Source organism: Somniosus microcephalus, unplaced genomic scaffold (assembly GCF_052327205.1).
Source record: "Somniosus microcephalus isolate GS21.2 unplaced genomic scaffold, FLI_Smic_1.0 unresolved_chr4, whole genome shotgun sequence".
NCBI classification, from domain to species: domain Eukaryota; kingdom Metazoa; phylum Chordata; class Chondrichthyes; order Squaliformes; family Somniosidae; genus Somniosus; species Somniosus microcephalus.
Genome location: NW_028225182.1, coordinates 53,245,982 through 53,259,295, shown reverse-complemented (window position 1 = coordinate 53,259,295; position 13,314 = coordinate 53,245,982). Strand labels below are relative to the sequence as shown.

At 52.0% G+C, this 13,314-nt stretch overlaps 1 protein-coding gene across 6 annotated transcripts in view; it reads right to left on the bottom strand.

Annotated features, from left to right (window-relative positions):
- Positions 1 to 1,916: 1,916 nt before the first annotated feature.
- LOC147091104 (RNA-binding protein FXR1-like) overlaps positions 1,917 to 13,314 on the bottom strand; it is a 101,802-nt gene continuing 90,404 nt past the window's right edge. For 4 of the 6 annotated variants that reach the window (XM_085977560.1, XM_085977563.1, XM_085977565.1 and 1 more), the window contains 6 exons: positions 11,757 to 11,937; positions 10,088 to 10,312; positions 8,583 to 8,783; positions 6,346 to 6,444; positions 5,203 to 5,312; positions 1,917 to 4,029 (listed from right to left, as the gene is read on the bottom strand). In XM_085977560.1, the coding sequence (XP_085833686.1) occupies positions 3,874 to 4,029; positions 5,203 to 5,312; positions 6,346 to 6,444; positions 8,583 to 8,783; positions 10,088 to 10,312; positions 11,757 to 11,937 (972 nt within the window). In that variant the 3' untranslated portion in view covers positions 1,917 to 3,873. The remainder of the gene's footprint in view (positions 4,030 to 5,202; positions 5,313 to 6,345; positions 6,445 to 8,582; positions 8,784 to 10,087; positions 10,313 to 11,756; positions 11,938 to 13,314) is intronic. The other 2 variants (XM_085977561.1, XM_085977562.1) reach the window with 2 other exon arrangements.

Genomic DNA, 13,314 nt, shown 5'->3' with positions numbered 1-13,314 from the left:
TAGCCCAGAGCCCCTAAATGGTCATGGGGAGGCGGGGAGTACTTCGCCCTATGTTTCACCACTGCAGCAGTCGAATAGCCACTGACACCAATTCCTCTGAAGAGTGGTCGCCCCCTCCTTAGCTCTGTAACCTCCTTCAGCCAACAACCCTTTGAGATTTCTGTGCTCCTCCAATTTGGTCTCTTGCTCACCCCGATTTTCATCGCTCAACCAATGGCTGCCTGCGCCCCAATCTCTGGAACCTCTCTCTCCGCCTTTAAGACGCTCCTTGCAAATGGTATGTTGGCCTTCGTAGTGAGAGGGTTCGAGTACGGGAACAAGGATTTGTAGGGAAATGGTGTTAGGGAAATTGATGGGATTGAGGGCCGATAAATCCCCAGGGCCTGATAATCTACATCCTAGGGTACTTAAGGATGTGGCCCTAGAAATAGTAGATGCATTGCGGGTCATCTTCCACCTTGAGTATTGTGTGCAGTTTTGGTCACCTTACCTGAGGAAGGACGTTCTTGCCATGGAGGGAGTGCAGCGAAGATTCACCAGGCTGATACCTGGGATGGCAGGAATGACGTATGAGGAGAGATTGGGTCGATTGGGCTTATACTCGCTGGAGTTTAGAAGAATGAGAGGGGATCTCATTGAAACTTATAAAATTCTGTCAGGCCTGGACAGACTAGATGCAGGAAGGATGTTTCTGATGGCCGGGGAGTCCAGAACCAGGGGTCATAGTCTAAGGATAAGGGGTAAGCCATTTAGGACAGAAATGAGGAGGAATTTCTTCACCCAGAGAGTGGTGAACCTGTGGAATTCTCTACCACAGAGGGCAGTGGAGGCCAGTTCATTAAATATATTCAAGAAAGAGTTGGATATATTTCTTAGGGCTAAAGGGATCAAGGGATATGGGGAGAAGGCAGGGACAGGGTACTGAATTTGGATGATCAGCCATGATCTCATTGAATGGCGGAGCAGGCTCGAGGGGCCGAATGGCCGACTCCTGCTCCTATCTTCTATGTTTCTGTTTCTATCACAATATATATTAATGATCTAGACGAGGGAACTAGATGTAATATCTCCAAGTTTGCAGACGACACAAAGCTGGGTGGGCGTGTGTGCTGTGAGGAGGATGCCGAGAAACTCCAGTATGATTTGGACAGGTTGGGTGATTGGGCAGATGCATGGCAAATGCAGTATAACGTGGATAAATGTGAGGTTATCCACTTTGGTTTCAAAAACAGGAAGGCGTATTATTATCTGAACAGCAACAGATTGGGAGAAGGGGAAGTGCAACGAGACCTGGGTGTCCTTGTGCACCAGTCGCTGAAGGTAAGCATGCAGGTGCAGCAGGCGGTTAAGAAGGGTAATGGTATGTTGGCCTTCGTAGCGAGAGGGTTCGAGTACAGGAACAAGGATGTCTTGCTACAGTTGTACAGGGCCTTGGTGAGACCACACCTTGAGTATTGTGTGCAGTTTTGGTCGCCTTATCTGGGGAAGGATGTTCTTGCCATGGAGGGAGTTCAGCGAAGATTCACCAGACTGATACCTGGGATGGCAGGAATGACGTACGAGGAGGGATTGGGTCGATTGGGCTTATACTCGCTGGAGTTCAGAAGAATGAGAGGGGATGTCATTGAAACTTATAAAATTCTAACAGGACTGGACAGACTAGATGCAGGAAGGATGTTCCCGATGGTCGGGGAGTCCAGAACCAGGGGTCACAATCTAAGGATAAAGGGTAAGCCATTTAGGACTGGGATGAGGAGGAATTTCTTCACCCAGAGTGGTGAACCTGTGGAATTCTCTACCACAGAAGGCAGTAGAAGCCAATTCAGTAAATATATTCAAGAAGGAGTTGGATATATTTCTTAAGGCAAAGAAAAGCAACCAAAAATCAAGCGAGAATTGAAGAAACACCTCAGCCATTTAGAAGATGGAAGATCAAACTTTATTTTGGAACTACTTGCATACAAAAAAACATATTGCACATCAACCAAAAGAAACAAAATAAAAAAAATAGAAAAAAAAAACTGAAGGACTAAAACATCGTAGTTTGGGATCTCGTACACAAGACAGTTCAGAGACAGGAAACCAACCCTTTTCAGACTTGTGGAACCAACCAAATCGAGACGCCATCCGGGTTTCCACGTGTTAAAACAACCAGAGTGTACGAAACAGATCCAAATCGACACCGTAACGCAGTTTCAAATGTCCTTCAAACTGTCAAAGATGCACGGTGGGCAAAGTAAAACATCAACAACAAAAAAATCTGAACACGGAAAAAACAAAATTACTTCATTCGTGGTACCAAACTAGCGACTGAGACACACAACGCACCCGGGGGGGCGGAAAAGTCACACACTGGGCCACATCGCCAAGCTGCTGAGCACTTGATTCTGGCCGCTCCTCTTAACTGCTCGTGTGGCGGGCGCCCGGCTACATGTCGGAGAGGCTGCTGCTGGTCGCCCGACTGCTGGACTGGCTCCCCGCGCGCGGCGAAGGTTAAATCCGCAAGGAGCCCGCTGGACGCAAAGCGGTCCCGGCTCCTGGGCTCTGCCCCCTCCCCCTGCGATCAGCAGCCCCCGTCGTTTCCCCCCCCACCCCCCGAGCCAACCCCGTCGCACTTCAGTTACTGCCTCTCGCCAGGGGTCAGGGTGGGAGGAGAAAGCATCAGTGGCCGGCTGGCTACCGCGTCTAGTTGCCGCCACGGTCACAATACTGGAGTTGTGCGTGTGTGTGTGTGTGCGTGCGTGTGTGTGTGCGTTTCGTAAATAGGGTCGTGAAGTAATTTAAAAGAGGGAGAAAAAAAAAATGAATTCGGAGTTTCGTTTTTGCGGTTATGAAGTTTCATGATCACACGCACTACCCAACCTCCTGCAGCACAACGGGCAACAGCAGCAAAAACAGCTGCGCGGGTTCAGTATCCTACACTCCTACTGAAGAAAATCTGGGCTTTAGGTTAGTGTGATGCAAACAGCAGCTAGGCTTTAGAGAGTTCGGTTTTTAAATACTGTACAGTAAGAATAAATTAACCTTTTTTTTTTTTAAATGAAGCTGCTTTGTCCAACCTCCAAACCTTCCTGACAATCGTCTTCTCCTCTGCTATCTCTGGAGCCTCCTCTTCGGACCCACCCACCCCCCTCCTTTCACTCACTCCTTCCTTCCTTCCAGTGTTTTTCCTACATTTCTCACCAGCAACGCCTGAATCATATTTTCTTGTTTTTATTTCCCCCCCCCCCAAGCTCTATTAGTTGTTCCTTTTTGATTTACGAATCAGTGCAAGTAATACAGACTGCATCATTTTATACAGTGTCTCCTTACCAGAAGTGGTTGCATACTCGAGTTTCCTTTTATGCAATATTTTTTTGTAGAATTTTTTAAAGTTTTTTTTAAACAGACAGCTTTAAGTAACCGACACCTTGTTTTCACGCTCTCTACCAGACTCATTCTGATCTATCCATCTTCAGCTTCCATAGCCAAACCTCTTTTTTTTTTAATATATATATATATATCAGTCACTGACCTCCGCCATCAAAACGTCGGAAAACAAAAAAATCCCACAGTTTCCTTTTGCACTGTCAGAAGGCACAACATCTTTATTTAAATGTGTTTTTTTTTTTTAAAGTGTATTTTTTTTTTAATTTCCTCGAACTTTTTAATTAAATGTCAAAAAACAGATACACAGATATATGTCTGAACACCGCCCCTCAAACCTCCGCCCGGTGCGGAGGGTAAGGGGAGGGCAAGTGCTGTGTCGAGTCGGGTAGTAAGTAGTAGTAAGTAGTAGTATTCAGGTTCCTATCTTTGGCAAGCTTTGACAAGCACTATTGAATAAACATGATGCAAGCGGGACTGAGATTGACGGGTGGAGGCTGCGGCGTTTTACGAAACGCCGTTCACCACGGCCTGCTGCTTGACGGTGGGGCTGGCTTGCTCACGCTCCTGGGAGCCGCCCGGTGTCTTGGTTGCACTGCCATTCGGACTGTCGGTGGGGCCGTTGGGTACAGCGCTGGGCTCGTCGCTGGGGTCCGCTCGCTCCTGGGGCCAAGCACAAACACACCGTCACTGCATTTCACTTCCTCATGGTCGCCACGTCTCTCTCCCCCCTCCCTCTTCCCCACCAGGTCGCAATGGTTCCAGGCTCTCCACTGCATGGCTAAACTATCCTCCCACTCCCCCCCCCCCCCCCCCCCCAACCTCGCGCCGCACTTTTAGGGGTGGGTAAGGAAGTCTTGCTACAATTGTACAGGGCCTTGGTGAGACCACGCCTGGAGTACTGGGCACAGTTCTGGTCTCCTTATCTGAGGAAGGAGGTACTTGCCTTAGAGGCGGTGCAACGAAGGTTCACTAGATTGATTCCTGGGATGAGAGAGCTGTCCTATGAGGAGAGATTGAGTAGACGAGGGCTCTATTTGCTGGAGTTTAGAAGAATGAGAGGTGATCTCATTGAAACATACAAGATTTTGAAGGAGATTGGCAGGGTAGATGCCGAGAGGCTGTTTCATCTAGAACTAGGGGGCACAGTCTCAGGATAAGGGGTCGGCCATTTCAGACTGAGATGAGGAGGAATTTCTTCACTCAGAGGGCGGTGAATCTTTGGAATTCTCTGCCCCAGAGGGCTGTGGAGGCTCAGTCACTGAGTATATTCAAGGCCGAGATCGATAGATTTTTGGACACTCGGGGAATCGAGGGATATGGGGAAAGTGGAGTTGGGGTCGAAGATCAGCCATGATCTTATTGAATGGCGGAGCAGGCCCGAGGGGCTGTCGAGCCGACTCCTACTCCTGCTCCCAATTCTTATACGCTTTGTTCTGTCTCTTCGCATCTGCGAAACAGCGAAGGAGGTTTCCGGATGGTCTCAAGATTCAATATGCAGTGGAATTTGGATCAGTGCCATGGAACCCAGACCGGGAAACCTCCCAACACCACCAGGAAACCTTTGCCGTTAGGCGGGCAGAACACACTGGTGCTTCGCAATACACTGCGAGGGGCAAAACTGCCTGCAATCGACTCACTCCTGTGAGGTAAGATTCTATAATCCAGCTATTGATTCCCCACCCAGCCCCCTGATAACTCTGCCACTGCTACACAATGCACACACACTAGTGTGGCTGCCCCAACTGCATAAAACAACGCGAGCCACCAGGCAAGGTGCAGAGACCTTGCAGCAGAAAGGGTTACGAGGCCAGTGTTGTGAGTGAGAATCCTTACCAGTTGCTTTTCCTCCAGCTCCGGTTCGGGAGTTTTCTCGGATTGCTCCTTCTGAGTGATGCGTTGTCGGCTTTGAGACTCAGCACGAGAAATGTAATCGGCCACTGTAACTGAGGTAACAAGCACCTTAGAACATCGGTCCCCAACTCCCCGTGCCACCCTCCGACTCCCCGCCCCGTCCATCCGTCCCCGGCTCCCCACCCAGTCACTCCCTGCCCAGCCTGTCCCCGTCTCCCCGACCCGTCACACCCCCCCCCACCGGTCCCCAACTCCCCACCTCCCCGCCACGCCCCCGACTGTCCCCGCCCCATCACTCCCCGCCCCGCCAGTTCCCAATTCCTTCCCCCCCGCCAGTCCCCGACTCCACAGCCCCGTCCCCGACCCCCCGCCCCGCCGGTCCCCGACTCCACAGCCCCGTCCCCGACTCCCCGCCCTGTCTGTCCGTCCCCCACTCCCTACACCAACGCCAGAACAGTACTGGGTTTTATTTTTCAAAACCGAGAGATAGTGGGCAGCAGAATTATGGAAACACTTTCATGCTGGGATCAAGAGCAGATTAAGGGGAAGCCCGCAGCCTGGTCTTTGTTCTGAATCGATGTACAATACCAGATCTTTTGGATCTACACCTGCAGCAGCCCCCCCGCCCCCCCCCCACAAACCAGCTGTGTTCATGTTACACTAGTGCTCTCTGTGCAGAGACTGGGGAAGCTGGGGTTGTTCTCCTTAGAGCAGAGAAGGTTAAGGGGAGATTTAATCGAGGCGTTCAAAATCATGAGGGGTTTTGATAGAGTAAATAAGGAGAAACTGTTCCCAGTGGCAGGAGGGTCGGTAACCAGAGGACACAGATTGAAGATAATCGGCAAAAGAACCAGAGGGGAGATGAGGAGAATGTTTTTACGCAGCGAGTTGTTGTGATCTGGAATGCGCTGCCTGAAAGGGCGGTGGAAGCGGATTCAATAGTAACTTTCAAAAGGGAATTGGAGAAATACTGGAAGGGGAAAATTCACAGGGCTGTGGGGAAAGAGCAGGGGGAGTGGGACTAATCGGAGAGCTCGTTCAAAGAGCCGGCACAGGCACGAGGGGCCCAATGGCCTCCTCCTGTGCTGTGTGATTCTATGGTTGGTAAAGAATCTGCGAACTCACCTGGTTGCCTGTCTCTGCTCAGAGAACTGTCCAGTCGGTTACCACGATTGCGACGTCTTCGACTCCTGTTCCGTCGTGGGGGTCGCCCCTCGCTGTCATCTGTGGTCGGGGGTGGGGGGGGGAAAAAGAGAAGCAATGACAGTTTAGTCCGGTCTCACCCATTCCCCACTTACACAAAACCCATCATTTCTTTACACAAACCGGGAACACCCAGTGATGAGCTTTAAACTCGCCTCCTTTCTTTTCCAAACACTAACTTTTAACAGTTAACAGTTTAAAAGTTAGCCTGCAGGTACAGCAAGCAATAAGGAAGGCAAATGGCATGTTGGCCTTTATTGCAAGGGGGTTGCAGTATAAGAGTAAGGAAGTCTTGCTCCAATTGTGCAGGGCCTTGGTGAGGCCACACCTGGGGTACTGGGCACAGTTTTGGTCTCCTTATCTAAGGAAGGATATACTTGCCTTGGAGGCGGTGCAACTGAGGTTCATTAGATTGATCCCTGGGATGAGAGGGCTGTCCTATGAGGAGAGATTGTGTAGAATGGGCCGATACTCTCTGGAGTTTAGAAGAATGAGAGGTGATCTCATTGAAACATAAGATTCTGAGGAGGATGGACAGGGTCGATGCTGAGAGATTGTTTCCCCCTGGCTGGGGAGTCTAGAACCAGGGGGCACAGTCTCAGGATAAGGGGTCGGCCATTTAGGACTGAGATGAGGAGGAATTTCTTCACTCAGAGGGCGGTGAATCTTTGGAATTCTCTGCCCCAGAGGGCTGTGGAGGCTCAGTCGTTGAGTATATTCCAGGCTGAGATCGATAGATTGTTGGACTCGAGGGGAATCGAGGGATATGGGGACCAGGCGGGAAAGTGGAACTGAGGTCGAAGATCAGCCGTGACACTGAATGGCGGAGCAGGCTCGAGTGGCCAAATGGCCTCCTCCTGCATGACAAGTGGAGAGGTCCGTTAGCAGAGGTATAAAGTACAAACACAAGGAAGTTGTGCTAAACCTTTACAAAATCACTGGTTAGGCCCCAGCTGGAGTAGTGTGTCCAATTCTGGGCCCCGCACTTCAGGAAGAATGTCAAGGCCTTGGAGAGGGTGCAGAGGAGAGTTACTAGAACGGAGAGGAGGAGGAAGTTCTTCTCTCAGGGTCGTGATTCCTTGGAATTCTCTACCCCAGAGAGCTGTGGAGACAGTGAATATATTCAAGGCCGAGATTGACAGATATTTGAGCTCCAGGGGAGTCGAGGGTTATGGGGAGAGAGCGGGAAAGGGGAGTTGAGGCCAAGATCAGATCAGCCATGATCTCATTGAATGGCGGAGCAGGCTCGAGGGGCCGAATGGCCTACTCCTGCTCCTATTTCTTATGTTCTAGGGACGAGGAGCCTCAGTTACGTGGAGAGACTGGAGAAGCTGGGGTTGTTCTCCTTGGAGCAGAGAAGGTTAAGGGGAGATTTGATAGAGGTGTTCAAAATCATGAGGGGTTTTGACAGAGTAGAGAGAAACTGTTCCCAGTGGCAGGAGGGTCAGTAACCAAAGAAGATAGGAGCAGGAGTAGGCCATTCGGCCCCTCGAACCAGAGGGCACAGATTGAAGATAATTGGCCTAAGAGCCAGAGGGGAGATGAGGAGAATGTTTTTACGCAGCGAGTTGTTGTGATCTGGAACGCGCTGCCTGAAAGGGCGGTGGAAGCGGATTAAATAGTAACTTTCAAAAAGGGAATTGGATAAAGGGGAAAAGCTTGCAGGGCTGCGGGGAAACCAGGGGTCACAGTCTAAGGATAAGGGGTAAGCCATTTAGGACAGAGATGAGGAGGAATTTCTTCACCCAGAGAGTGGTGAACCTGTGGAATTCTCTACCACAGAAGGCAGTGGAGGTCAATTCATTAAATATATTCAAGAAGGAGTTAGATATATTTCTTAAGGCTAAAGGGATCAAGGGATATGGGGAGAAAGCAGGGACAGGGTACTGAATTTGGATGATCAGCCATGATCTCATTGAATGGCGGAGCAGGCTCGAGGGGCCGAATGGCCTACTCCTGCCTTCTATGTTTCTATGAAAGAGCAGGGGGAGTGGGAATAATCGGAGAGCTCTTTCAAAGAGCCGGCACAGGCACGAGGGGCCGAATGGCCGCCTCCTGCGCTGCGTCGTTCTGATTTCTATAGGTGTAGAATTCTCCTACACTGTCCTCCTCCCCAGCTGTCACTCCGCACATTTAACTGGAAGCAGCCAGTCACGTACCCACACCGTTCTCATTGACGGACGCATTGTCAGACTCCACAACCCCATCCATCATGGTGGCATCGTCGTCAGTGCGCCGTCTGCGGGACCTGCGGCGCCGGCTCGTGTTGGCGTGCGAGTCGCTGGCGTCCGTGTCGCCAGCTTGATCGGTTTCCGCGTTCTCCAGCAGGCTGTAAGGGTTGCTGTCGGGGTCTTTCAGCACTGGAAGGCATGAGCAAACAGTTAGCAGAGAGAAAAGGACCGTGCGGTGCGGTGCTGGGGGAAACGGGGCAAGGCTCTGCCGTCAAACACACCTCGCCAGCATCGGGTGGCAAAGGCTGGGGCGCCTTTAACAAACATCCGATAGCGATATCCTGCCCGCACAAAGCCCCGTTTGTCCATCAGTCCCGTCCTGATGAGCTGCACTGGCTCCCGTCACCCAACCGTTTAAATATGAAAACATCGCCCTCGTGTCCCTCGGTGGCCTCTATCCACCCAGCCTCTACACCCTGCTTCAGCCTTACTCTCTCTGGAGCCCTTTGGCCTTCTGACTCACTTCCCCTGTGCAATCCACTCTCCCGGCTTTCAGCCGCCTAGGCTCCACTCTCCAACTCCCTCTGCCTCTTTTTCTCCTCCTTCAAAACTCCAGAGACTAGAGCACATAATCCAGACTCACACTCCCAGTGCAGTACCGAGGGAGCGCCGCACTGTCGGAGGGGCAGTACCGAGGGAGCGCCGCACTGTCGGAGGGGCAGTACCGAGGGAGCGCCGCACTGTCGGAGGGGCAGCACCGAGGGAGCGCCGCACTGTCGGAGGGGCAGCACCGAGGGAGCGCCGCACTGTCGGAAGGGCAGCACCGAGGGAGCGCCGCACTGTCGGAAGGGCAGCACTGAGGGAGCGCCGCACTGTTGGAGGGGCTGTACTGAGGGAGCGCCGCACTGTCGGAGGTGATGTTAATCAGAGACCCCATCTGCCCCCTCAGGTGGACCTATAAAGATCCCTTGGCATCATTTCGAAGAGGAGCAGGGGAGATCTGGACCACTATTTGTCCCTCAACCAACATCACTAAAATCAGATGATCTGGTCATTATCACATTGCTGTTTGTGGGAGCTTGCTGTGTGCAAATTGGCTGCCGCGTTTCCGACATTGCAACAGTGACTGCACTGCCATTCAATCATATCTGTATCCTAACTCCCCCACCTGCCGTGGTTCCGTAACCCTTACCCAGCTCAGTTTTTAAATTTTCAATTGTGACCCAGCCTCAACAGCTTTGAGGGGGAGAGAGATTCAGATTTCCAGAACATTTTACAGGTTCTGCAGACTGCGTTCCTCACAGGAGACTAGCCCCCACTCGAGAGCAGGGAAAAATCATTTTGTGTCGGAGTCTGCCACTCCATCAGTCCGAGCTTGAACCAGGTCCTAGCAACGTGCTGCTTTCTAACCCACTGCGGCAGTCACTCCTCAAAGTAAAGTTTTAGGTAACAATGGTCAAGAATCCAGAAATACTACTAAAAGCTCGGGTTACCTGCACTGATTGAAGAAGTCCCACCTCGACCTCCGCCACGACCTCTCCCAGAGGGAGGGCCCCCTCTGCCACGACCCCCGGTCGGCCTCCTGCGGTTAGTGTCCGACCCCTGCCTGCGATCCCGGTCGCGGTCCTCGTCTGCCTGGCCCAGCGACCAGTCGCTCACCTCGTCCCTGCGTTCAGTCTCCGTCTCGGAAGCGTTGGAGAAGTCGGAGTTGGTGTCTGCTGCCGAGGACAATTCAGGCATTAGGGGAGAGGAGTTCTGTCGCGAATTTAACCCGGGCCGAGCAGCAGATGAACGCGAATATTCTGACTGCACATCTACCTCTGTCACACCTGCGTGTCTGGTAAGCCAGGTGCGGAACAAACACGAGGCTGCCAAACAAGCCACCGAGGAAAGACCGAACCCGTGCAATTCTCCAGCTTTCTCCCCGCATTCTCCTTCCAGTGTCAGTGTGGCTCAGTGAGTGGCCCTCACCTCGGAGCCAGGCCCTCCCCCCGCCCCCGAGTTAAAGCCCCACACCAGGGCTTGAGCGTGTAACCTGGGCCGACACTCCCAGCGCGGCACTGAGGGAGCGCCGTCGACGCTCACCGCCCAGGGTTGCAAATGAAGAATGAGCACTGCAGTGGGGAAAGAGTTAAACTGACATCGCTGGCAGTTTCACTGAATGGTGTAATAAAGACCATACTTTGCAGTAGTAAGCTTTTTCTAAGTTGCTGAATTGGCAGTTGATAACATAGTCGGATGTGGAAACCATAAGAGGCTTAAGAGGATGCAAGTTCTGTTCCGGCAGGAAAGTAAAACAATGAGTTGGAAGTAAAAGAGGCCGAGAGAGGCAGGAAAGGAGGACAATGAGTCAGAAGTACAATGTTGCTGAGACCCCATCCGGCATAAACAAAGGTCATCGGTGCAACAACAGTTTCGGGGATAACGGCCGATAATAAAGGCGGTACTTTAATGTAACACGGCATAGGCAACCAATCAGTGAAGATGCATGCGGGCCAAGGTCCAATCAGGTGGCAGGAATGAATTTTGACGTGTGTTGTAATGTATAAAAATGTAGTGTTTGCTGTACCAATTTGGAAAGAGTCTGGCTAAGACAGAGCAGACCGTCTCCCCACCGGTGCAATAAAGACAACTTGACCATCGATCTAAAACCTTGTGTCGAGTGTTGGTTTAAAATACTCCACAACAAGCACGTGGATGAGGTACCAGAGGGCAGGATGGAACTGGAGGCGGGCAAAGAGAAACCTCGGCGAAGGGTGCAGGTGGGGAAATTAAACAAAACACGGCAGGAGTTGCAATGGATTCAGTGACAACAACTTATTGCCTTTAACATAGTAAAACATCCCAAGGCGCTTCACAGGAGCGATTATCAAACAAAATCGGACACCGAGCCAGGAGGAGATATCAAGACAGGTGACCAAAAGCTTGGTCAAAGAGGTCGGGTTTAAGGAGCGTCGGAGGGAGAGAGGCGGGGGAGTTTAGGGAGGGAATTCCAGAGCTTAGGGTCCAGGCAGCTGAAGGCACGGCCACCAATGGGAACGTTCCTGCTATATATAATTTAACATTTTCTAAACAAAACTGAAGCTGCACAGGAAAGAAAAAAAGTCAAATGACCTGCCGCGTCACAAGAAGCTAAACACCAGGAAGTATGAAGGCACGAACCTCGCCGGCCGCGCCCTCGGCCACTGTAGGACCGCGAGCTGTGCACGGAGGAGGCGGTGCTGTCGTCGGTCATGTAGCCGCGCTCCTTGTCTGCGCGGCTGGACAGGGGACGGTATCCCACGCCGATCTGTCGGAGCTGCTCATCGATCTGCAGTCTCTCCATTCGCAGCTGTTCCACCTCCTGCATTGGAGGGAGGGGGGAGGACAGAGGCACAGCGACAAGTGTGAACAAATTAAAACCAGCAAGCGAACAGTTTAAACCCCCTCATCTCACAATTTCTACCCTCCTCTCCGGAAGGGAAGGCTCGCTCACTGGGGTGCAGTTCCACGCCACCGACTGTCCTTCAGCACGGTGCCCAGCTGACCATTCTGCCTTTGTAAGCAAGTGTAGGCAGGATACTGCATCAAAGCCCACGCTAATCCCGCCCCTACCCGATGCCCAGATACTTGCCCTCGCCAGCAGCGGCGAGAACGAAAGACTTGCATTTCTACCCTGCCTTTCACGACCTCAGGACGTCCAAAAGCGCTTTACCACCAATTAAGTACTTTGAAAGTGTTGTAATGTACAAAATGTGGCAGACAATTAGCGCACAGCAAGCTTCCACAATGTGATAATGACCAGATCATCTGTAGCAGTGATGTTGATTGAGGGATAAATATTGGCCCCAGGACACCGGGGAGAACTCCCCTGCTCTTCTTCGAAATAGTGTCATGGGATCTTTTACATTCCCCCGAGGGTAGACGGGGCCTTGGTTTAACGTCTCATCCAAAAGACAGCCCCTCCGACAGTGCGGCACTCCCTCAGTACTGCCCCTCCGACAGTGCGGCGCTCCCTCAGTACTGCCCCTCCGACAGTGCGGCGCTCCCTCAGTACTGCCCCTCCGACAGTGCGGCGCTCCCTCAGTACTACCCCACTGGCAGTGCGGCGCTCCCTCAGTACTGTCCCTCCGACAGTGCGACGCTCCCTCAGTACTACCCCACCGGCAGTGCGGCGCTCCCTCAGTACTGCCCCTCCGACAGTGCAGCGCTCCCTCAGTACTGCCCCTCCGACAGTGCGGCGCTCCCTCAGTACTGCCCCTCCGACAGTGCGGCGCTCCCTCAGTACTGCCCCTCCGACAGTGCGGCGCTCCCTCAGTACTGCCACTCCGACGGTGCAGCGCTCCCTCAGTACTGCACTGGGAGTGCCGGCCTAGATTTTTGTGCTCAAGTCTCCAGAGCGGGACTCGAACCCACAACCTTCTGACTCAGAGGCGAGTGTGCTACCCAATGAGCCACGGCCGACACTGTCGATAGACAGTGATCAGGAGTGGGATGCTGGCTTAATGTTCTCCATTCCTAGCTTTTTAGAGGCCAGGCACCCCCAAAAAATTAGGGGGATCATTGGTTAGAAGTACACAGTGATCGTGACTCCAACTCAGTCATTGACCATGAAATGCTTTGGGACAATCTGAGCGATATGATGCAAGTTCTTTGAAGTATGTCGATGTATTAAGTTGCAAAGGTTTACGATACATTGACTGCTACTACTTAACACACACACCAGGGACCCATTTCAGAC